General features: G+C 36.1%; 1 protein-coding gene across 7 annotated transcripts in view; it reads right to left on the bottom strand.

Annotated features, from left to right (window-relative positions):
* GRIP1 (glutamate receptor interacting protein 1) overlaps nucleotides 1-25,701 on the bottom strand; it is a 739,827-nt gene that overhangs the window by 129,666 nt on the left and 584,460 nt on the right. For all 7 annotated transcript variants that reach the window (XM_074226201.1, XM_074226202.1, XM_074226203.1 and 4 more), the window contains 2 exons: nucleotides 6,300-6,447; nucleotides 4,547-4,716 (listed from right to left, as the gene is read on the bottom strand). In XM_074226201.1, the coding sequence (XP_074082302.1) occupies nucleotides 4,547-4,716; nucleotides 6,300-6,447 (318 nt within the window). The remainder of the gene's footprint in view (nucleotides 1-4,546; nucleotides 4,717-6,299; nucleotides 6,448-25,701) is intronic.

Here is a 25,701-nt window from a genome sequence, read left to right as displayed (position 1 = left end):
ACCATTGCATTTCCAGTTTAGGGAAGAGAGGAAGACCAACTCTCAAAACAAAAACAATGGGCAATCATCCCTCATACAGACTTCTCTTTTCTATCTCCTGGAATCTTAATATGTTATCGGTGTGCCTAGAAAAGCCTCACCCCCTTTCTACCTGTAGAGATATTCTTTAAGGTCTAAATCACAATTTTCCTTCTTTATGAAGCTTGACCTGATAATATGCCACCCTTCACCACACAGCCTTGGACAGTTACAAGGGATATCTCCCTTAGATCTTCCATGCTTCTTTTCACTTTAACTACTTCTATGTATTTATTGCATTCTGACTTGTTTCTTACCCCCTTAGATTGTCAATCTCTTTGAAGGTAGAGATTGTATCATTTTTCTCCCCAACTTTGTATCGTAAGAGCTGATAAAGATTCCCTGCAATACAATATGCCTTTAATAAATGTTGAATTGACTTGATGGTATCAAGTGCTGAACAGCAACCATAAAAAAGAATTCAGATAAAGATGTAGGACTTTGTCAGCTTTGAAATTTTGTGTATTATCTTGCCATTACATTAAAAGAGACTGGATAATTCCAAAGTTAAAGGATGATAGACAGACCTCCTAAAGTCATAAGTTAAAAGCTACTTCCCAATTTATATCAAATGCTGTGACAACCAAAAGTCAAGTGCCCTCCCCCTGCTCCCATAGAAGAATATATATTATCTGCAGAGTATTGCAACATGTATCCAGCTAGGTGACTATAGACCTTCTTCCCCTGATATGATGGCCAGCTTCCAGGTTTTTGGCTCGAGACCAGTCTTATCCACCAAATCTCTTTCTTCTTATAGCTGATGCAATCTATACTTTTCAACAACAACAAAAATAGAATTCCCTTCCTTAGTCCCCCCCCCCCCCCCAATCAGGTCCTCATGATCACAGAATGAAAACTGGGAAGGCACTTCAAAAGTCATTTACAAAATTCTTTCATTTTATGAATGAGCAAATTTAGGCCCCTGAAGGTTAAGAGACTTGTTCAAGGTCATTTGGGTGATAGGGGCCAAAGACAGGATTTGAAACCAGGTTCCTGGCTCTTTCCAACGCTAACTTTTATTACTTGTGGCTTTGTGAATCCACCAAAGGAAAATGTGATCAGTATTCTATCTCTTTCCATCCAAGTATGTCAAAGTCTTCAGAGTTTCTAAAAACAATATTCATGTTTCACATTGATATAAAATTATACATAATTATATATATAATGATATTATGTATTAATATATACTTGTATATGTAGAAGTATATATAAGTATGTGTATATATATATATATATATATATATGAGTAATGATAAAGTCCATAAAATGATAAAAGAGTATAATTTTACTTTGGAAGAGATCTGTGTGCCTATGTGTCAGGGAAAACATAAAGGCAAATGAAATATTGAAGTAAAATTGTTACTGGGACTTTTTAAGGATTTTTTAAAAATGGACTGAGTGGTGTGAAAGTATTTACATAGTGGAAGGAATTTAAACAGATTTTTATAATATAAATAAGCAGGGAAAATAGAAAGGAGCTTTTCAACCAATTTATCAGTCAAAGTAAAGGACACCTGTACACAAGTGTGAGAGAAGATCAAAGCTACAATCTAGGATTTCTTATTTGAACCAATGTAACTCATTTCTTCTATATTTTGTTGTTATTTTTAGTCATGTCTACCTATTTCTGACTCCATTTGGGGTTTTCTTGGCAAAGGCACTACAGCTGTTTGCCATTTCCTTCTTCAGCTTATTTTACAGATGAGGAAACTAAGGTAAACATAGTTAAGTGACAGGGTCATAAGTTTCTAGGCTGGATTTGAACTAGGGTCTTAATCTGACTCTAGGTCTGGTGCTCTAGCTACTGAGCCACATATCTGCCAAGTTTCCTCTCTATAAATGGCATCAGAAAAGAGAATCAGCATATAGTCCTGCAAAGAATACTGATCTTAAAATCAAAAGTCCAAAGACTGAGACCTGACTCGATCTCTTACTAGATGTGCAACCTTAAGGAAGTCCCTCTCTGAGTCAGTTTGCTTATCTTTTACACTGGGATAATAATACCAGACAACCTCTTTTGCAGGGTGCTATGAAGAACAGAACTGTGTAAATTCACTAACACAACATAAATGTGAATTATTATTACACCAACTACATGCTGAAGAAATATTAGGATTTTCTTCTAGTACATGCAGTTTAGAGAGTAAAATCAACCACTTGAACCACGTTGCAGGATAAATAATTTTATTCCTTTGTCAATATGTTGGGAAATTGCTCAGAGCTAACTTTTTTTTATTGGTATGTGGGGAAAATAAAAAGAAAGAAGAATAAATTGGCTTAAGAAAATAAAAAAAACAATTTAGAAATTGATCTGGGAGGCATTAATGGAAGAAGTTAAGATAATATTACATTTCTATGACAAAGCAGCATGACTAGAAGAAATATGCCTTTCTTCTCTTGTTAAAGAGGTGGGGAACCATGACTATATAATCATTCAAATACATAATTATTTTTTCTTCTGTTATAAAGGAAGGCTCATTAGGTGGGGGAGGCCAGGAGAAATATATTCATAAATAAATGCAATAGAAAAACAAAAATCATTAGTCAAACTTAAGAAAAAACCCCCACTCAAGATACACTCTTTTGCTAGACATACACTTCCCACAATCCTTGTCAAGTCAATAAGACTTCACATATACTATGAAAATCCTTATATATATTAAATAGTCTTTTCCCTAAGTCTGTGTGTCAGAAAATGCCATTACCACTGTAACCTGTATGATTGTCCTGTGATTTTTAGAGTCTCTTTATCAATTCTATTCAAATCTTTCAAAGGATGCTATGTATTTTTTAAATTGGATAATGTGCCTGCCCAGCATACTTTCGTTACTTTATTCATTGTGTAAAATTAAAAATCTGATAAGAATGATGAGGTATTATGGATTTCATTAACTCCATGGCTGTCTGAGTTCTATTTAATTAAAAAATGTTGTATCCAGCTGATTTGTTCAATATAGAATTATCTACACCACTCATATCCCCCCACCCTACCCTAATGCCCCTTCTCAAACTGTGGAGAAAAAGTATAGACTGCTTTCAGAGGTATAAGGCATATAATACAAATGAGCTCTACCCCCAAGAGGGCAATTCCAGAGAAATTTGGAAACTTTAATTCTCTTTGAGACACCAAAAGAGGGTCTATGGGTTTGTCACATAAAAGACAAAAAAGCAACCTTGGCTTTAAATCATGGCTTCAGTTTTGTTTTGTTTTGTTTTGTTTTGTTTTGTTTTGTTTTGTTTTGTTTTGTTTTGTTTTAATTCTAAAATAAGGAGAAACTTTGAAAACAAAACTTCAAGAATTTCTCTGGTTGCCTTTTTGGGGGGGGGCATCTTTTGATTAAAGATGCTTAGGTGGACCTCATTTGAAAATGGACACATCTATGTGCTTTGAAACCATAATCTCTGAGCTTCTTTTCTATTCTTGATATCTGAACACTTTGTGGCTATTTATTGAATATCCTAGAGGTAGCATGGTGATCTGAAGAGAGAGTTGGTTCTGAAGCCAAGAAGACTAAGATTCCAGTCTTGCCTCTCATACACATCAGATGGGATCAGGAGTAAGACATCTCACTTTTCAGTGCTTGAGGCAACACTTGAAGCTTACTAATTGTTCAGAAAGCACTAACATACAATTGATGGCTTGGAGTTATTTATATCAATGAAATCAGAGGTTTAGTTTCTAGCCCGATTAGTATACTTTGCAGCTTTTGATTCCAATAGAATGGATTGCAAATGAATTGCTTACTGCCAGACAATGGAATGTCCAATCTGGGAAGGGAGAGTTTCTCTATCATCCTAAGAAGAAAAGGTTTCATAAATGAGACCAGATCTGAGAAGGAGCTACATCTTTTTTTTGGGGGGGGCTCTGGATGTTTGCGAGTATACCACCCATGGTTTTGAAATTTAGGGAAATGGAATATTCTTCAAGGAAAGATAAAATCACAGACTTCTTTGAAGCAGGAACATTCAGGTGAATCTTTAAGAATTATGAAAGAGCATGGGAATCCACTCTATTACTATCAAAACACATATTCAGGTTTGCCTTTTACAGCTTCATTACCTTATATTTGGGAAGGAAATCCAGCATTAAAAATTCTAAATGCCTCCCATCCACCTGCTCCACTGGCCTTGAGGCTTAAATAAGACTTTAATAAACACTCTTAAAAACTATTTCATGCTTTGATTTTATGGATTACCATGAGGGTATATTCAAGCAAACCACAAACATCTTGAAAAGAGGGACTTGAAAGATGGAGGATATTCAATAAACAATCAATCACCAAGCAATTTATTAAACTCCTAGGTACAAGTTACCTAGGAAAATACAAGAGTCAACTTATAAAACTAGAAAGGATGGAGACAGATTCCACCTCAGCGCCATTCCAATTTCTTATTCTCTTGGTCAAAATAATATTTGTGAGGAGGAAAGAAAAGATAAAAGGAGATTGATCCAAATGTATCCTCTTACCATGGTCAGGTCCCTTCAGTGCTACTCGAGTCTGGTGATAGGGAAGAATCTCAAGCTTGACCTGGTCTGTAGTATTAGCAAGGAATTGTGTTGCTTCTGCCATTGTACAATATTCCATACTAGTTCCATCAATGGAAAGAATATGATCTCCAACATGTAATGCACCACATCTACAGAAAGAAAAAAGCCTCAGTCTGATTAGGAATGTGACTTTGAGTTCCTTCATATTGTTCATATAAGCAACCACAAGAGATAATTGTTATCTTTTATAAAATGAAAAGTTCAAGTGTTATAGAAGTTATCCAATGTCAAATTTTAAGCCTTTTCATACATATCTGTTATTTATATATGTATATATGTATGTATATGTATTGAAATATCCTAGAGGTATCTCTCTTTATATGTATATACATATAAAGAGAGAGAGAGAGAGAGAGAGAGAGAGAGAGAGAGAGAGAGAGAAAGACTTAAAAATGGGAAAATGAGAGAAAACAATATTTTTCCCATTCTTTTTCAATTTTTATGGAATTTGGAAATTATTGAAAAATATTTTTTCTCTCTTTCCTCTGATTTTTTTTTTCAGTTTTTTTTTTTACCCTCAGACCTTCATTAGAACTAGCTGCTCTAACTTTCTGCACTCAAGTGCATCTGCTGCTGGAAGAGCTGAGAAATGCAACACAGAAGTCAGTATATCCCAGGTAAGTGGACAACTCCTTGGTTACCTTCTGTGGAATGGGCGAAAATATCCCTGGATCAATGGCTGTTAAAGGCTTTAATATAGGATAAGATCATAGTGGAATTGTAGACTGACCAATACAGTATGTTGCTGCTAATAGTCCTGCTATGAGAGGTAATACTGGGAAGAACTAGGGTATACAGAGAAAAGAACTAGGCCCATGCATAAGAGCCTGGCATCTAAAGTATAGTTTAAAATAAAATTTAAAAAATATTCCACAGCTGTAGTAGCCTACCTCTCATGGCAAAAAGTGTTTTAAATCATCCTTTCCATCTGTAAATATAATTTCATTTGGATGTGCTGGGTCACTCCAAATAGAGGAAATGAAGTCTTTCTTATCAGGAACTGTAAAATGATTTTGTAAGTAGGAAACCAGTCTTTCCCTCCCATCAACCTCAGCAACATTCTAAAATATTAATTAGAAGGGAAAAAAGCTAAAGTGAAGGAGTTTCATTTTTATTGTGTTGTAGGAATGAGAAATGCACCTTATAGGGACACTTCAAGGTTGTAAAACCTTAAGATTAACACACCATGACAGCTATTTCACAGTGCAGGACTTTTCTTTAAGGATTCAAGCCAGGTAGTCAATTTTTTTTTCGTTTAAGGAAAATAATAAGATCTCGTGGCTATAGGGTTTAACTCCTTTGGATACTTCACTGCATGCTGCATCACAAACAAAGAGCTGCTTGTCTCAATGGCAATAATAGAAGGTTTATGTGGCAATGCATGGTAGGAGACTTTGCTTTGCTACTTTAAAAAAAAAGACTTTTCAAAAAAAAGTTTGCATCACTAGCTAAACCAAACATCTGGGGAGAATCCTTAAACAGACTTCCAATATGGGGCAACTGGTAGGAGATGTAAATTTCAAGAACCAACAACAGTGACTTGTCTTCCTAAATGAATCTTGTAGAAAATGGCAAGGAAACTTAATTTCTAGTTTTTTTAATTTGTTTTTGGCTGGTGTTATTTTTTTTGTCAGACCGTTTGGAAGATGAAGCATCTTTCAGGGACACTCACCTGTCAGCAATACTTGCAGATTTGATTTTGTCGATGATGATGACCTGTTTATTACAGCACACTGAGGTGCTCAGAGCAACACCAAGGCTGGAACCAGGTGTTTTGGCAACTTCAACTAGCAGTGGCCCAGAGGCTGTTGCTACTGAATCTGTTGGAAATTTAATTTAAAAATAAAAAGGTTAGTATAATATTAGTATTGATAATAACTCAATCACACAGAATCGAAACAGCACAGAATATATCAAAGGGCTGAGCAGTGATGTCTCTGTGTCATAATATTAGTGACAGATACATCTTTCACAATGCTTTGTTGATTCCCTTGGGTGCCCTTGGGTCATAGATTGGTGGAATCCTGTCATGTACAGATGGACCTAGTGGTTACAGATTCCTGACATCATTCTACTTTTAGACTCTTCTAATTTCCTTGATTTTATATCTAGCTGAAACCTACCTCCACATAACTCCTCTCAAGGACTCATCATTCTGGCTTCTGGGGCCAAAACATTTTGCATCTCTTCAGTGTGATAGTGTTTTCAAATACTCACAGGAAGAAACTATGATCCCCTTCTCCATTTATCGTATGGGAAGAAAGGCATCAAATCATAATAGCATCAATAGGAGATGCAACAACCCAGATAATTTAGTTCAACCATCTCTTGATTATTAATAGTAATACCAAAAATAGTCAAATATATGAACAATTTTCAGATGAAGTAATCAAAGCTATGTATAGACATATGAAAAATGTTCTAACTTAATACTGATTGGAGAAACGCAAATCAAAACAATTCCTTTTTTTTTAAGTTTTGGCTTTTTTTTCCAAGGCAATGGGGTTAAGTGGCTTGCCCAAGGCCACAAAGCTAGGTAATTATTAAGTGTCTGAGGCTGCTGCCCCAAATTAAAACAATTCTGAGGTACTACCTTATACCTATTAGAAAGACTATTAGGACAGAAAGAAAAAAATGACAAATGCTGAAGGGAAGGTGGGAAAATGAGACATTTATATACTGTTGGTGGAGCTGTGAACTGATTTAATTATTCTGTAGAGAAATTTGGGATTATGCCCAAAGGGCTGTAAAATTGTACATATTCTTTGACCTAGACATACCACTATTAGGTGTATCACACACAAAAAAGAAAAAAAACTAAAAGAATCTATATCCACAAAAATATTTATTGCAGCTCTTTTCTATTGGCAAAGAAATGGAAATTGAGGGATGCCCATCAATTAGGGAATGACTGAACAAATTGTGAAATATGATTATTACAGAATACTATTGTACTATGAGATGATTAGCAGGATGCTCTCAAAAATCTAGACTTACATGAGCTAACGCAAAGTGAAATGTACTGTGTACAAAGCAGCAACAATATTATAAGATGATCAGCTGTGAATGAATTATCTCTTCTCAGCAATAAAATGATCCAAGACAATTTTGAAGGACTTGTGATGAAAAATGCTATACATCCCTGGAGAAAGAACTGATAGGGCTTGAATGCAGATTAAATCATACTTTTTTAACTTTATTTTTCTTGAGGTTTTCTCTTTTATGTTTTCTTTCACAACATGACTAATATGGAAATTTGTTATGTATGACTACACATGTACAATCCAAACCAAATTGCTTGCCTTCTCAATGGAGGATTGGGGAGGGAAGAAGGGAGAGAATTTGGAACTCAGGTTTTAAAAATGAATGTTAGAAATTGTTTTACATGTATCTGGAGAAAAATAAAATACTAAATAAAGTTTTAAAAATAGTAATATACAATTCAGTCAAATTTCATACACACTTATTAAGTGATGTACAATGCTAAGGTCCAGTGATAGAAAGCTAGAAGACAAAATCAATTGCTACTCAGAAGAATCAGCTTGCATTCTACATCAAGAAACAACACGTAAAAAGATAAATATATACAAGATTGTTTGAGAATAGAAAGAGCATTAAAAACTAGTGGAACTAGAAAAGGCTTCCCATAGGCAGCTAGGCAGCACAGTAGTTAAGCACCAGACCTGGAACCAAGAAGATCTGAGTTCAAATGTGGTCTCAGATATTGAATAGCTGCATGACCTTGGGCAAGTCAATTAGCCTCCATTTCAATTTCTCCACCAATAAAATAGTGTAAAACAGCACGCACCTTCCAGGATTATTGTGAGAATAAAATGAAACTGTTTATATGAACCACTTTTCCAACTTTAAAGGATTGTTTCTAATGATACTTATTATTATCATTAATAATTGATAATAATGGCTATTAGTCTTCCACACTAGAATTGGGCTTAATGAATACCAACTTAAGCCATTTAGGAGAGAGAATGACCTGGCACCAGTTTCCTTAAACTGTTTCCTCCATGATAGAGATCAACTGGGCTTATATTGGTTTACTTGCTATATCATACTTATGACACAATTTCCCAGTTCTATGCCTTTTCACTGGCTGTCTCTCATAGTAAGAGTATCTTCTTCTTTTTTACCTCCCTCACCTCTCTTTCTTTTTTTTTTTAGGTTTTTTTCAAGGCAATGGGGTTAAGTGGCTTGCCCAAGGCCACACAGCTAGGTAATTATTAAATGCCTGAGGCCGGATTTGAACTCAGGTACTCCTGACTCCACGGCCAGTGCTCTATCTACTGCACCACCTAGCTGCCCCCTCACCTCTCTTTCTTCAAGAATTAGTTTAAATTTTATCTTCTGAAGATTTTTCCAGTCCTCATGACTGCTAGTGCTTTCCCTCTGAGATTATCTTCCATTTACATAGTATATACCTTTTATGTACAAAATCCTTTGTAGGTTGTTTTGCCGGATTAGAATGCAAGCTCCTAGAGGACAGGGAATACATTTATTTTTTTGCCTGTCTGTAGCCTCAGCACTTAGCAGAGCACCTTGCACACAGTAAATGCTTCATAAATGGTATACCAATTTTTCCTTCTGGAGAAATTTACCCACATAACGTTGACAATCTTGATATCACTGGCAGCTCAATGGGTAGAGAGCTAGCCTTGGATGTCAGGAATATCAGTTAAAATCTTGCCTTAGATCAGACACCAACTGTGTAACCTCAGCTAAGAACTAACTCTTTCAGCCTCAGTTTCCTCATTTGAGAAATGGAGTAAACAATAATACTTACCTCACACTATTATAAGGATCCAATGAGATATTATATAGGTTTATAGAAAATACAAATATAAATAACTGTATATAACCATATTTATATATAAGATAACATATTATAATGCATAGAAACATGAAACCTTAAAGCAACAAAGTGTTAGTTATATATAATCATGGAGAATTATTATAATAATAGGTACAATGGATGGTTAGTTATAAATCTAGTCTGTCTCTTTGTGGTCTAATTTTGTGATGACAAAGTTTCAACATTAGGATAAAACTAACCTGTTACTTGTCCCTCAGCATCTGAGAAGACCATGACAGAAGGAAAGTGATATCATGACTTGCACATAAGAGTGACTAAAGTGAAAGGATGTTTTGCAAAGACACTATTCTCACAATCCCATGTGAGTCCAGAGGCCTAATTTAGTAAGATCAGAATAATTGGTGATCAATAGGAGACCTTGACCTTTTAGAGTTAGGTCTTTTCCATATCATTGAGACTCTTCAATGATATGGTATTGTCAGGATACAAGTAGCATAATTCTAATCTGTCTCTTCATGGTTTAGGGCAAAACTAACCTGTCACTTGATGGTGTGTTCTATTCAACTCTACAAAACCACAATGGATGAGGAGAAAGAATAGGGAAAAAGTCATATAATTCATAAGAAAGAGTACTTAAGAGAAGCAGTAAGAAAACCTATGGTGCTAGGTAGTTAAAGTATATACAATGCATAAAGTATAGATGTTAATTAACCGGAAGAATTATAAGTCAAGGGAACATGACTTTGGATAGACTTCAAGAGAAAGTGGAAGATAGGAGGGTCGACAATATTGTAATGCATGGGATCACAAAGAGTTGGACATGACTGAAAAACTGAACAACAACAAAGTCAAAGTAGAAAACCTGACTTTAGAGCATATTAGTTATACAATGTCATGCGAATCATGACAGGAATTAGGCACTCGAAAGTTATACATTATTGAAAAGGGAAAAATGGTGCTTGAGTAACATTAAGAGGTTATCTTCAAGGAAATTCAGCAATCAGGAGTGAAAAACTAGAGAGAATATCTGAATAAAGATCAAAGAGTCAGAAATAAAAGCACTATTATTGTAGTGATACTCTAGACCAACTGGACAAAGGGAAGAATTAAATAATAAATGCTTATGGAACTGGAATGGAAATAAAACTTTTAATGAATATTTTAAGAGGGTCAACATGGTCACCTATATTCTTTTAGGTTCTAAGCATCTTGATTCTGTGATATTCTGTTATTTTTATTAACATTTTCAATATTTTTTGTACAAGTCTCTAACTTAAAGGAAGAATTAATTTGTGCATAGCACCATTGCTTGAATGATAAGATGGAGAAATGGCCTTGGAATAAGCTAAAGTTATACTTCTAAGATTTATTTTAGAATTAGAAAGTCCTGGAATGAAGCCAAATTATATGCAGGCAATATGTGTTGACTGACATTTTCTTCAAACTGCAAACTTCTACAAGTAGACATTTTTCAGTGGGTACCCTTGCATTGATTTTTAAGAAAAGAGGCTCAATGAAAAAGGCATCTTTCAAGTCTTGAAAGCTTTTGTGCTGGCATTCCTGTTACTTTTTGTAGAGACCAATGTATTAGAGAAAGTCATGGAGGTAGCATTTATGCAAAAAAGGACCTAAACTCAGAAACTGTGCAGTTGCTTGGCCCATACTCAGCATGTAAAACAACATCCATGGAAATAAACTACAAAGCAAAGGTTAAGGGATTACTTTCAATCAAGGTCAACAATCAATATCATTTGGAAAGTTCTTAACCCCTGGTGACAGTCTTCACCAATCATAAAAAGTCAAAGCATACCTCAGGCTTTACTTGGATGCTCGTCCCCAACAATAAGGAAAAGTCACTTGAATATTCAATATATATTAAATCCCCAAATGCTACTGCATTTAAGTTACAAAAGACCTCAGGAAAAGTCGCATTAGAAATGCTCCAGCATTTTGCTAAGATATCTAGCAAGATGTAAAGGAAAATCAAAATGCTATGACTGAGGGTATACATTAAAGATGGCAGAAGAGAAGAAACAGACATGTCAACAAGAGAAGAAACAATCAGAAGAAAGAAAAATCAAGAAGAAAATCAAGTTCACAGCCCCTGATAGAGGATTAATTCATCATGGTGAAGTAAAGCATGGGTGTGAAAAATGAATCATACAGACATAAATTATTCATGGTTAAAGACATTTCGGTCATTAAGATATTTATATCAACAGTGAAGCACTTATGCACTGGGGTGATTTATGGGCTACTATAATTATGTAAGATACACTGATGACTGTTTGCATAGAAAACACTCTAGATTTTTTCATTTTGTTAATCAATTTTCCTTCTGAACAGTGCATTTCAATCAGAGGACAAGGCTTGATTAAACTCCACCCAAGGAAGCACAATGATTTTTTTTTGAAGTTAATACTAAGATGGTCTGACTAACATATCCTTTGGATAAATAGTATGAGAAATGGGATGCTTGTCAGATTATTCATTAGCAAAAAGTCCCATTACTCTCAATTTAGCACTCAAATAATGATACTAAAACCTTTCATCAAGTTTCTCATGAACTAAACAACATTATATTTCTAAAGGATTGAAAAGCAGACTGTTGCTTGTCTAAGCAACTTCTGGGGAAGTGGACAATCATATGAAATAATCAGCTCTATATAAATGTGAATTAATCAATACAGACTTTCTGACCTATTGGGGATTGAATATATATCACTACAGACTTATTATACTACAGACCTATTATAGCATCAATCAAGGTCAGAAGTGAATGTGGGTCCTTGAAGGCTATGACAATGGCATGTACACTTTGGACAGATTTCTAAGCTAGACCAGCTTTGAGTTAGGAAATTGGTGACTATCATTAGAGGGAAAGTTGGATAAAATTCAGTCAGTCAAACAATAAGCAAATATTTTTAAAGCATCTACTAATTTCCTAGCCCTGTGAAAGTGCTGTAGATATAAAAAATACTCAAAAAAATCACTTTCTGCCCCCAGAGGCATGCCTTCTAATGAAGGAGACAAAATTCAAATAATTAGATATGTATAAGATATATACAAAGTAGATGGAGGTTCAGAGAGCCCTATTATTACGCCAGATGCAAATTGATGCTTTTTCAATCATAGATACTCTTAAAAAAAAGATAATTGCCTAAGACTAAAAATAGATATGTTTTGTCTCAGTAATTGGAATGTCCTGATAGATGAGAATAGATTGTTTGAAAAATTAGGATTGCATGGCTAAGAATACACACACACACACACACACACACACACACACACACAAATATATGAACTCAAATATTCAACTATACAGACAGATAAGGTGGATGGAAAGAAAAACAGATTAAGTAGATAGAAAGAAAGATAGATGGGTAAGAAGCAGAAAGATAGCTAAATGGATGGATGAACAGATAGATGAACAGAAAGAAAGAAAGAAAGAAAGAAAGAAAGAAAGAAAGAAAGAAAGAAAGAAAGAAAGAAAGAGTGGTACAGCGGATAGAGTGCTGGGCTTATGGTCAAGATTTATCTTGCTGAGTTCAAATCTGGTTTCAGACACTAACTGTTGTAACCCTTGGCAAATTACTTAACTGTGTTTATCTTGGTTTTCTCATTTGTAAAATGAGTTGAGATGGAAATGGCAAACAAACTCCAGTTTCTCTACCAAGGAAACCCCAAATGGGATCATGTAGTCAGATATGACTTAAAAATGATTGAACAAGAAGATAGACAGAGAAATTAGAGGAGTAAATAGACAGACAGGTAGGCAGACAGACAGACAGATAGATAATAGATGGATAGAGATAGATAGATAGATAGATAGATAGATAGATAGATAGATAGATAGATAGATAGATAGATATAGCCTGGAAGTTCAAACCATGAGGATCCAGGAATATAGGGCTATTTATGGTAGTTATCATCAGTCAGTCCAATAATGAAGCCCTGAGCATCAAGGGTTCTTGAACTCCAGTGAACGTCCAGTGGAAGCTAGTTAGCCTTGGATGTGGACTTCTTGGGTCCAATGTTATGTAGGAAATGAATTAAGTTGAAAGCCTACTCCCTCCACTGATCCATAGAAACTGAGGTGTTTGTTCATTCTATCTATATCTTTAAAGTTAATAACCTCTTATAAAAGTAATCTGATATTAAGTGGCTAATTGCACCTAGGATGCAGGCACTGGGTCTCTAAAAATCAAGAGAGCATAATCAGTAGTTATGGAAGAAAAGAAGACTTCACAGAATCTGGGAACCCTGATGGGGACAGTAAAACATAACAGAAAATAAGCCTCCAAACTTTTGTCAGTTTTCCCTTTAACAAGTTCTTAGGGCTATTATAATTAAAATTACATACTATTGAGAAGTCACTTTTAAGAGTTCAATTTGTCATGTCATGAGAAACTATCAGTTTCATTGTATGTCTATATTTTTGCAAAGATTCTATTTTTTTATGCTTGAAATGTTGGTAAAATGTTGCGAGTTGACCAATGAGAAATAAAGTTGATATCCATGAAGAAAAACAAATAATGTAATAGGTCTGATCCTGATAGAGTGGGGTCAGTAAACTATGGTATATTAGCTTTACAAAATCTCATCTACCTGTCCCCTTCTTCCCACTTACACTGCCATTACCCTGGTATATATATACTCATCATCACCATCACCATCCATCATAATAGTTAACATTAAATATCACCTATGACGTGACAAGCACTAATAGCTCTTTACAAATATTCTCTCATTTAATACTCACAATAACTCTGGGATGTAAGTACTATTGTTATAATCATTTCTAGATGAGGAAACTGAATTGAAAGGAAGATATGTGTCTTTTGTTTTAGTTAAATGACTTGCCCAAGGTCACATAGCTAGGTCATTATTAAGTGTATAAGGCTGAATTTGAACTCAGGTCTTCCTGACTCCAGGGCTGGTACTCTATCCACTGCACTACCTAGCTACCCTGGAAGATGTGTGTCTTGACCAGGCTCTTGGCTGGTTTTTGAACTGAGATCTTCCTGACTTTAGATTCAGCATAATATCCATAAGTCACATAGTTGCCCCTCATTACCTGATGGCTAGAATATTACTGATTGGTCTTCCTGCCTGAAGACTTTCCCAAGTCAATCCATCTTCCATTCAATTGTGAAAGTGATTTTTGTAAAATGCATGTCTGTCTACGTTATTCCAAAATCCAATAAACTCAATTGGCTACCTATCCTGCCTACAGGATCAAATATAAAATCATACCTTTGGTTTTCAAATCTGACCCTCTGTGGGAGGACCACCACCTGGAAGGAGCTGGCTTGCCGCCCTGAGAGAGATAAGGTGCGCCGGAGTCCTTGGGAGCTGGACATTCTGCTCTACAGCCCAAGGGCCCAAGACACAGCTTTGTTTTACCACCTCCCCCCTAATGTTGCCCCTTATCCTGTAATGCAAGGTGCTTCACATACACCCCACTAGTGTACCCCCATTACCTCATTATTCTTTGTCCTACCCTGGAAGACCTAACAGTATATATGTAATAGCTGAGCAGTAATAAAATTGAGCTGGAGGCACAAGGCAGTGGTGGCTTGACTCCTTATTCTCAGCTCCCCTCCAGGAAGGAGGTCATCACTGTGAGCCCCAAGATGAAGCAAGCCACAACAACCCTCACTTAGTTTTTCTAGGGTTTTTATATTTTACCGTCCACCATCTGTTTTTCAATGTAGTAACACTGGTCTTCCTGGTACAAAGAATTTTCCCCTTACATTCCCAGTTTCCCCTCTCACATTCCCATATTTTGTTTGTTTTGCTTCTTTAACTTTTTTGGATTAATAAAAATATTTTCCCCTTCTATACTGGTCAATCCAATTGGAAAAAGAAAAAAAATAAAAACAAAACCCTTGTAGCAAATATGCATAGTCAAAATAAATTCTTGCATTAGAGATGTCCAAAGAATGGCTCGATCTGTCCACTGAGTATATTGTATCTCAGTTAAGAGGTGGGCAGCATGTTTCATCATGGGACCTCTTTTTATTTATTTATTCATTCACTCACTCATTCATTCATTCATCTGTTTATTTATTTATCCACTTATTTATTTATTCTTATTTTGTACAAATTTGTACAAATAATGTTTTTTATACATTACTAAAATATTATTGTTTAAGAGTAAACATAATACCCCCTCCCCCCAAGAAAATATAGACCTGCATAAGCAATAAAGTAAAGGGGAGAGAAAAAAATTAAAATTAAAATTAAAAAAATAATAATTATAGGTATGGCCAGGTGGTGCAGTGGAAGACCACTGGCCCTGGAGCCAGGAGCACCCGAGCCAAAAATCTGGCCCCAGACAACCAACAATCACCCAGCTGTGTGACCCCATGCAAGCTCCCCAACTCCATTACCCTACAAAAACCAAAAAAAGACCAGAAATAAAATAAAATAGTAATAATAATAATAATAATAATAGTAGGGACAGCTGGGTGGCAGACAGATCACTGGCCCTTGAGCCAGGAGCACCCAGGTCCAAATCCAGCCTCAGACACCCAACAATCACCCAGCTGTGCGGCCCCCACAGGTCACCCAGTCCCATTTGCCCTGCAACACGCCCCAGAAAATGATAATAATAAGAAATGTGCTTCAGTCCGTGTTCCAACACCACCAGCTCTGTCGCAGGTGGATCACATTCTTTAGGATAAGTCCATCACAAAAGTTACTTCCATATTTTTTCACCGTTGTCATTGCTGATTGCAACTCCCTCCATTCATACTTCTCCACTAGCATGAACTATATTTTCTCTCTCCTTTCACTCTATCTCTGCTGTAGGGTAGTTGAGTCCTGCAGCAGACATATCCCCCACCCTGGGGCCAAGAGGCCTCGAGCCCCGATACCACCCCTTAGGCCCAGCATCCACCTGGCCCTATGGTCCTGGACAGGCCATCCAATCCCAGCCCCTTGCAAGGAGTAAAAAAAAGAAAATTTGTTGTATCTGACCACTCTCCCCCCCATGGTCCATACTCTCCTCCATCACTCACATACTCCCCTTCCCCCTGTTCCCCTTCTTTCCTTCTTACTACAGATGTCTATACTCCATTGAGTATACATGCTGTTTTCTCTGATGAGGGCAAAGATTCCCTCATTCCTCCTAGTCTTCCCCCCTTCCATATCTTTGCAATAGCTCACTGTAATAAAGAAAAATCTTATTATATGAAATATCTTAGCCTATTCCTCCTCTCCTTTTTCTTTCTCCCATTACATTTCCCTTTTATCTATTGACTCCATTTTTATACCACAATATATCTTCAAATTCAGTTTTCTCCTGTGCTTCATCTATAAAAGCTCCTTCTACCTGCTCAGTTAATTGCGAAGGTTCATATGAGTATTATCAGTATCATTTTTCTATATAGGAATACATGCAGTTCATCATCATTAAGTCCCTCATATTTTCCCCTTCTCCACTCTCCATTGCTTCACCTGAGTCCTGTATTTGAAGATCAAACCTTCTGTTCAGCTCTGGCCATTCCAACAGGAACATTTGAAATTCCCCTGGTTCACTGAAAGTCCATCTTTTTCCCTGGAAGAGGACGTTCAGTTTTGCTGGATTCTCAGTTGCATTCCAAGCTTTCTTGCCTTCCAGAATATTATATTCCAAGCTCTATGAGCTTTTAATGTAGTTGCTGTTAAGTCCTGTGTGATCCTGACTGCAGCTCCATGATATTTGAGTTGTGTCCTTCTGGCTGCTTGTAATATTTTCTTTTTGACTTGAGAGTTCTGGAACTTGGCTATCATATTCCTGGAGGTTGTTTTTTTGGATCTCTTTCTCAGGGAGATCGGTGGATTCTCTCCATTTCTATTTTGTCCTCTGCTTCTAGAATATCAGGGCAATTTTCCTGTAATAATTCTTTGAAAATTATGCCAAGGCTCTTTTCCTGGTCATGACTTTCAGGTATTTCAATAATTTTTGTTTTTAGGTTTTTGCAAGGCAAATGGGGTTAAGTGGTTTGCCCAAGGCCACACAGCTAGGTTATTATTAAGTGTCTGAGACCGGATTTGAACCCAGGTACTCCTGACTCCAGGGCCAGTACTTTATCCACTGTGCCACCTAGCTGCCCCTATTTCAATGATTTTTAAATTATCTTTCCTAAATCTGTTTTCTGTATCAGTTGTTTTTTCAATGAAATGTTTCACATTTTCTTCTAATTTTTCATTTCTTTTGTTTTGAAGTATTGAGTCCTGATTTCTCTTAAAATCAGTAATCTCCCTGAGTTCTATTCTTTGTCTGAAGGATTTCTTTTCCTCAGAGAGTTTTCTTATCTCCTTTTCCATCTGGCCAATTCTGCTTTTTAAAGCATTCTTCTCCTCAATAACGTTTTGAACTGTTTTATCCATTTGATCTATGCTGGTTTTTAACATGTTATTGTCTTCAGCATTTTTTTGGATCTCCTTGACTTTGCTGCTGACTTCCTTTTCATGTTTTTTTTCCTGCATCTCTCTCATTTCTCTTCCCAACTTTTCCTGTATCTCCCTCACTTGATTTTCCAAGTCTTTTTTGAGCTCTGTCATGGCCTGAGCCCAATTTCTGTTTTTTCTTGGAGTCTTTAGATGCAGGAGCTTGTACCTCCTCATCTTCAGATTGAGTGTTTTGATTGTTCTTGGGATCACAGGCAAAGTATTTCTCAATGGTGTTCCTCTTTTTTTCTCTGTTTACTCATTTTCCCAGCCTGAGCCTGGTTTTGGGGTGCTTCCTGAGCTTTTGGGACACTCCCACAGTGTGTGAGGCTCTGTCCTCACTCCTTGTCTGTGAATGACCAAAAGTGCCCCACTCTATCATGGGGCTGAGGTGGGGGGGCCCTGCTGTTCTATGGGGGTGTCTAGGCTGTGATCAGGATCTGAATGTGGCCAGAGCCCCCAGTCCTATTCCAGGGACAGAGGACAGAGCTCAGCAGTCTCTCTTCACTCCCCTCCCTCGTCTCAGCTCATGCCCTGGGGGCTCCTGATTACCAACTCTGCCAGCTTCTGGTTCCTGGATCTGGGCTGCTGCAACCACACTGCTAGCTGTGTGTCCTGAGGGCTGGGCTTCAGGGGCTTGCTGTGGCAGAGGTCCCCCTGCTGTTCCCCCAAGTTGTGCTTGATGCTCCCTGGAGTGTAGGTCAGGAAAGTGCCCTGGCTGCCTCCAGGAGGCTGAAGTTCCTTCACTCTGGCAGGTCACCCCTCTGGTGGGCCATCCCTCCAATCCCCTGGAGCTGAGCCTTTCCACTCTTTTCCAGGTTACCTTGGGCTGGAGAACTGCCTCACTGGATCCCTTTGTGGGTAGTGTCTCTTGAAAATGTAGTTAAAGTCCTTAGTTTATAAGTTTTGCTCCAGCGCAACTAAGAGAAGGTCCTCTCTTGTCACCATCTTGGCTCCACCCCCCCTTCATCATGGGACCTCTTGATTCATCCTTGTATTGATCAGAATTCTTAAGTCTTTCAAAGTTGTTTGTCTTTACAATGTTGTTATTATATAAGGTGTTTTCCTTGTTCTCACTTCAATCAACATAAATTCATATAATACTTCTCAGTTTTTTTCTCTAACATGATTCCCTTCATTATTTCTTAAAGAACAAAGGTATTCTAATACATTCTTATGTTATAATTTGTTCAACCATTTCCTAAATTATGGACATGCTCTTAGTTTCTAGTTCCTTGCTACCACAGATAGTTATAAAGAATATTTTGGGGGCATGTAATTCCTTTTCTTCTTTAATGGTTTCTTTGAGAATATCATCCCAGCAGTAGCATTACTGGACCTTTTCACTGGTGGCCCCCTCCATGTCTGAAATGCTTTCTTTTCTCACATTTTTCTCTTGGCTACTCTGGCTTACTTCAAGACTCAGGCAAGTAACCTTTCTTGGTAACCCCACCCAACATAACACTCACTTTGGTAGTACATTCCTTCTGAGAACACATTCCATATATACTTTATGGATATCATATGTACTTTTTAGAAAGATGTTTCCCCTTTAAGAACCTTAGGTTAGAACTATGCTTTGCTTTTCTTTTATTGTAGAGGAAATATTAAGCAAAGAAAAATGTTGTATCAACAAAGATAATCTATTTCTGTGTAAATAATCAATAATCAAACTTTTCCTTCTAGTATTAGTCTTGCATTAATAAGGTACCATTTAGGGTATCTTCCATTCTATTGTTATCTAGATAACTTCCATTGTTACCAATCAGAAGCCACTTCAAGTATCAAAGCTATCTTATCAAAAAGTGAAACTGTGGCTCTCATCCCTATATCTGGTTATTCAGATAAAGGTACCCAATTCTGGAGTCTTAAAAGCTGACTCACCAAAGAAGACTGTAACACATAAATCCACTGAGATAACAGGGCCATTGACTGGAGACGTGACCCTGAGCACTGGGTTGTCTCCTCAGGACATGCACAGTGGACTTAGGCTTGGTCTATGTGCTGACTATTCCTTGGTCTTTCTCTAATACTGCCCTGACTTTTCCCTTTCCTGCTCCCAGTCTGAACAATATGTTAAGATCCTCTTTAAAAGTGCTTACCTTTCTTCCTGCCTCAATTTCCTCAAGATCAATTCAGTTGCCATAACCTCGTCACTTCTTTACTTTTTCTCTTTACTTTGCTAAATTTTCCTAAGAAATCTAGCCTGCATAACTGCTGAATTTCTTTACTTCTTACTTTAATAACTACAGTAATACATATTAAACTTTTATATCCCTGTACCTCCAAATCAAGAGTGGGGAATTCCTTCACTTTTGCTGAACTCCTGCAGTCTGGATCACTGGCATCACTTTCAATTGTTAACACTTCAAACAGAGCCTAAGACACAGTAAGACTTTACTAAATGCTAGCCGACCATCCTCATCCATGAAGTCTTCCCTGACTTCTGATGTTAATTACCCCTCCCACCATGGCAGTGTTTTGGTAATATTACTCATAGAGCACTTACCAAATTTTGATATATGGTATAGTACAGATAATTTCCATGAGAGCAAGAAAAAAAGGCTAAGCTAAATTTTATTTCCTGCATCCTAGTACAGTGTCTTTGCATATCATTAAATTGAATTGAAAAAAGAAATGATGTGAAATATTTGAATAAGAAACAATCAGTTCACTTACTCTACTGCCGGAATAGTTTATTATTTAATAAAAAAGGAAACTTAAGTTCAGAAGACATAACTCAAGTACCTTAGACCTTGAAAAGATGGGGACTGTGGGACTCCTAAATTCTGTAACTACAATTTATAAGTCTACCATATTAGAACTTAGAGCAAAGTTTACTAAAAAGATGTTTTTTAATTTTTATTTTTGTCACTGTACTTACCCTAAACTTTCCCCCCAGCATATTTGCACATTAATATCACAATCTAAGATATAATAGAGGAAAAAGAAATGGTATAGCAGAGATAAAAAAGATGAGAAAAGAGTTATATATAAAGAATATCTAAGCTGTAAATGATGCAGTCATGAGGTTGTTGTGGGGAACCAACATACAAGGAATATGAAGGAAGGGAAGATAACAAAAGCAGGGGTGAAATCTCAGATTTTATTAATAATGAAAAAAATAACTTAGAAAATATTAATAATTTTTGTGAGAGTCATTTCTAGGCAAACTGAGTAGGAAGGAAAGAAACACATTTTTATTAATCACCTACTATGTATTAGGCATTGTGATTTACAAATACCTCGGGCAAGTCACTTAAACTCTGTCTTAGTTTCCTTAAGTGGAAATAGGGGTAACAAAAGAACCTGTCTCTCAGGGTTGTTGTAAGGATTAAAAAAATATACATGTAAAGTGTTTGTTACAGAATGCTATAAATGCTAACTCTCATCATCACCACCATCATAATCATCTCATTTAAGAAATATAACAGAAGTAGCCCTCTGCTAAGTTTATAGTAGGTGAGGCACTAAATAAGGTGTATGTGTAGATGTAACACACACACACACACACACACACACACACACACACACACACACACATAGACACATGCATTGAGCAAAGGTATTCACAGAAATAATGATGGAGATCTACTCCAGATATAAGGATTTCCTGTGGGTGCTAAAGTCTGTATACTGTCTGTATCAAGCCCTAGAACATTATAGTGTCTCTTAGAAGAGATCTGTCATCATTCAAAGGAATGTGATCTGACAATCCACATAGGAAACACAAAATGGATGAAAAATGTCTCTTGTCCAGATTTTAACATGCATTTAGATGCATATCCTATAGAATATGCCTAACTGGAACACACAGTAAAGAAGAGCATTAAGTTGGGACCAAAAAACTGCACAGGAGGAAAAGTAAAGACACTGAAAAGCTCTTTTATTGAATCCAGAGTTCCTAAAAAACAAAAGTCTTTCAATTAAATACTATTTATTTGATGTGTTTTGCCATATGGCAGTGAGATTTGGAAAATCTGTCTCTTAAAGAGTATAGATGTGTATTGTACAAAGGGCAATGGAAAGATGAATTGTGGACGTAAAGCATTCTGTATCATATAACCAATAAAGGAATCATCACAGAATTTTATGTAAAGAAAAGATGAATCAATCCCCTTTATAGAGAAAGGGATAAGAAATGGACAACCAAAAAGAAGATCCATGTAATTCTGGGTGAAATTAGGAAATGGGATGAACTTTTGAGAAAATAGAGACAAGAGTCACAAGGGATGGCAGGTATACAATAATTGTAATTTGAATATCTAGAAAGACATTTCTGAATTAATAAGCTCACAGATCCATTTGACTACTTGAGAGATAGGGATAGGAAATAAACACAGTAGAGGTGCAGAAACTATCAATGAAAGCTCACATCTTCATTGTAACTTGCTAACTCACATAGTTGCTTTTTTTTTTGAGAATATGTTTCTAATCACTAGGGTCCTCCAATTTGTACATCCTTTACACTGTAAAATTCCTCAGGCATAATTTGAGCTTACACAGCTCAAAGATAATGATAGAGTTAAAACATGTTTAAATTAAAGGCATTCAGAAGAATAAATCATGGGATTTCATAAGTGATTTCTAAGGCCAAGTATGGGAATGAGGAGATATAGTCTGGGGGAAATAATACTTTCCCTGCTAGTCAACTTACTGTTGTTATTTTGATAGGTAGAAATGGTTTTGGGGGTGGGGGAGAAATTCTAAATATTTTGGGAAAATTAAAGGTCTAAGACATCACTGTATCTAGGGGACAACCTTTTAGTCTGTTCATAATGTTTGTCCTTACTTAAAAAAAGAATCCTTAAATTAATATGACATGTGGAAGGAATTATTCAAATGACTAATGACAGTGACTGCTACAAAAATAAAAAAATCACATTCTTCAAGAAATATGTCAAGGGCATAAGTAAGGAGCATGTACATGCCAACCCCCAAAGTATCAGTTTCATATTATCTACCTACAGAAGGCCTGATTCTTCTTTCTCTAAAAATAGTGGCTGTCATTTCCTCTTCTGAACTAGGGAAGTAATCCCCCTGAAAATGGAAGCCCTGTCAGTTTATGCTGAGACAGAGAAGTTGTATAGACTGGAACAAGAGCTTTGTCTAACTGCAAAAAATCTCATGTTCAGGATTCTTAACTGTCATGGGGATATGAGATGGACCTGTGATTTTATTGGTATTAGGAACTCCCCTGGTGAGGAAATACCTACAACCAATACAAGTTGGCACCTTCTCTGCAACTTACAGCACTGTAGAGGTAGAAAGAGGTGATGAGATTTGTCCAGGGTAAATGCCAGGGATGGGGAAGAAATGGTCAGTCAGGAAAGATTAATGGTTCAGGAGCAAGAGGCAATTTTTACCTGGGTCTATCCACTAGAATTAACTTCATTTCCTCTCCTAGGACATGTTGTTACTTTAGCAGAAAAATATCTCAGTTCCTAAGAATTCATTAAGAGAACTGGAATCAGTTGGCAGGGGAGTGGGCAGGAGACAACAGGCACCAAATTTACAGCAATCTCAGGAAGGTGGATCTTTGTTGTATTAATTCTCACATGGATAGGTGAGATTGAAGGTCATTGTTATGTATTAATTTCCTTCAAGTGTTTTCAAATTAAAAGAGAAAGAGAGAGAGAGAGAGAGAGAGAGAGAGAGAGAGAGAGAGAGAGAGAGAAGAAAAGAAAAATCATTAAATAACCAATTTGTGATATGTATCTCCATATTTGGGATAGCTAGGTGGCACAGTGGATAGAATGCTGAACCTGAAGTAAAAAATCTCATTTTCCTGAGTTCAAGTCTGGCCAATACAAACTAACTGGTACCCCGGGAAAGTCACTTAAACTTGTTGGTCTTGGTTTCCTTATCTGGAAAAATGAATTGGAAAGAGAAATGGCAATCCACTCTAGTATCTTTGTCAAGAAAACCCCAAATGGGTTCAAGAAGAGTTGGGCATGTCTGAAACAACTGAAACATAACACCTCCCTATTTTAGGTTGGTATTGGTTTGGAGAGTATCTCAATGCTTTTCCAAAATGGTAGAAGCTTTTAGAGTTTATTGTGCCAAGACATAGACTTCAAAAGCCCAGGTTATCCACTATATCTATCTCTACCTACTATAATAAAGCATTGCAGGAGGACTTTGGCAGCTCTCTTCTACGCAGTGATTATGATAGAAGGAGAGAGGCCAGAAGGTGATAAGAATTACATGATTTTTAAAATTTAAATTTGACTTTTGGTACTTGAAATATGCAATTCTCATGCAATGACTAGTAAGTTGACTTATTGCTGGAAGAGATGAATTATAAATGAATTATATCAACCTTGACCTTCTTGCCATAAACAGAATCAGATGAAAGAATGAAGTTACCACTAAATGGAAAGATGGCTCACAGGAACTCTCCTTCTTGGGGAAGCAAAGAAAGCGGTTGGCTGAGTAAATTTTATAATATGCTCCAAAGCAATAAGAAATATTCTTTGGTGAGATAGTTGGTAATTGCATATTGCAGAATTCATGATGAGTATTTACAAAAAGAACACCATTAAAATAAATTAGCTAACTATTCCAGCTAGGGCCAAAGTGAATAGATTGCTAGGCCTAGAGTCAGGAAGACCTGAGTTCAAATCTGATCTCATATACTTACTAGTTGTGTGACACGGACAAGTCATTTAACCTTCATTTGCCTCAAATTTCTCAACTATAAAATGGGGATAACAATACTACCTACCTTGAAGATTTACCATGAAGATCGAAAGAGATATTTGTAAAATATAATGAGTTCAGCGTAGGTATACATACCACATACATAAAAGGTCAATATCAATGCTTATTCCTTACTCCTTTCCCATGTCTTTAGGGAAGAGGAGGAAGAAATTTTATAATTATAAATTTTATACTTTTATAATATTATATATTATATATGATTATATATGATATAATGATATAATTGTATAATTATAATTTTATAATCATAAAATTTTATAATCATAATATTATAATTATAAAGAACTTGATAAAGTGATCCAAATTAATGAATAATCCATAGACTTTAAGATAGGTCAAATATTTATAGATTATATAAAATTTTTAAATTTTATATCATAAATATTTCAAGAAAATTATTGGTAGTTTTTGAATATAGTATCATATAACACTGTAAAAAATGAAGTGATTTATAGCTTAGATAGGTGTTATCCCTGATGAGCTATATATTGTTAGACCACTGATTTTCAGAGCTAATATCAGAATTGGCAAAAAGAAGAAACAAGAATAAAAATGAAAGAAAAAAAGAATAAATGACCATCAAAAATGTGAAATGAACAACAGAAATGATATAGGCACTGATTACAACATTTTTATTGAAGTTTAGCCAATGCAGATTAATTATCACAGTAAGGAGATCAAAAGAATCCTTAAAGCACATTATTCTTTTATCAGCTGGCATATTTGACAGAGGAAGATGGCTCCCAAAGGCAAGAATGGATGAAAAAATAAACACATTTGTAAAGTATTATGAATAGGTAGTAAAATATTATTATTGGGCAGCTAGGTGCAATGGATAGAAAGTTAGGCCTGCAGTCAGGAAGACTCATCATCTGGAGTTCAAATCTGACTGAGACACTTACTAGATGTAAGACACAGGGCAAGTCACTTAACTCTGTTCATCTCAGTTTCTTCATCTGTAAAATGAGCTGGAGAAGAAATGGCAAACTATTGCAGATCTTTCTCAAGAAAACTTCAACTGGGGTCATGAAGAATAACAAATGAAATTCCATGATTTTTGAAATTTAAATTTGACTATTGGCATTAG

This window comes from Macrotis lagotis, chromosome 2 (genome assembly GCF_037893015.1).
Source record: "Macrotis lagotis isolate mMagLag1 chromosome 2, bilby.v1.9.chrom.fasta, whole genome shotgun sequence".
Classification (NCBI taxonomy): domain Eukaryota; kingdom Metazoa; phylum Chordata; class Mammalia; order Peramelemorphia; family Peramelidae; genus Macrotis; species Macrotis lagotis.
The sequence above is the reverse complement of the archived record's forward strand: the minus strand, read 5'-3'. Positions and strand labels throughout refer to the sequence as shown.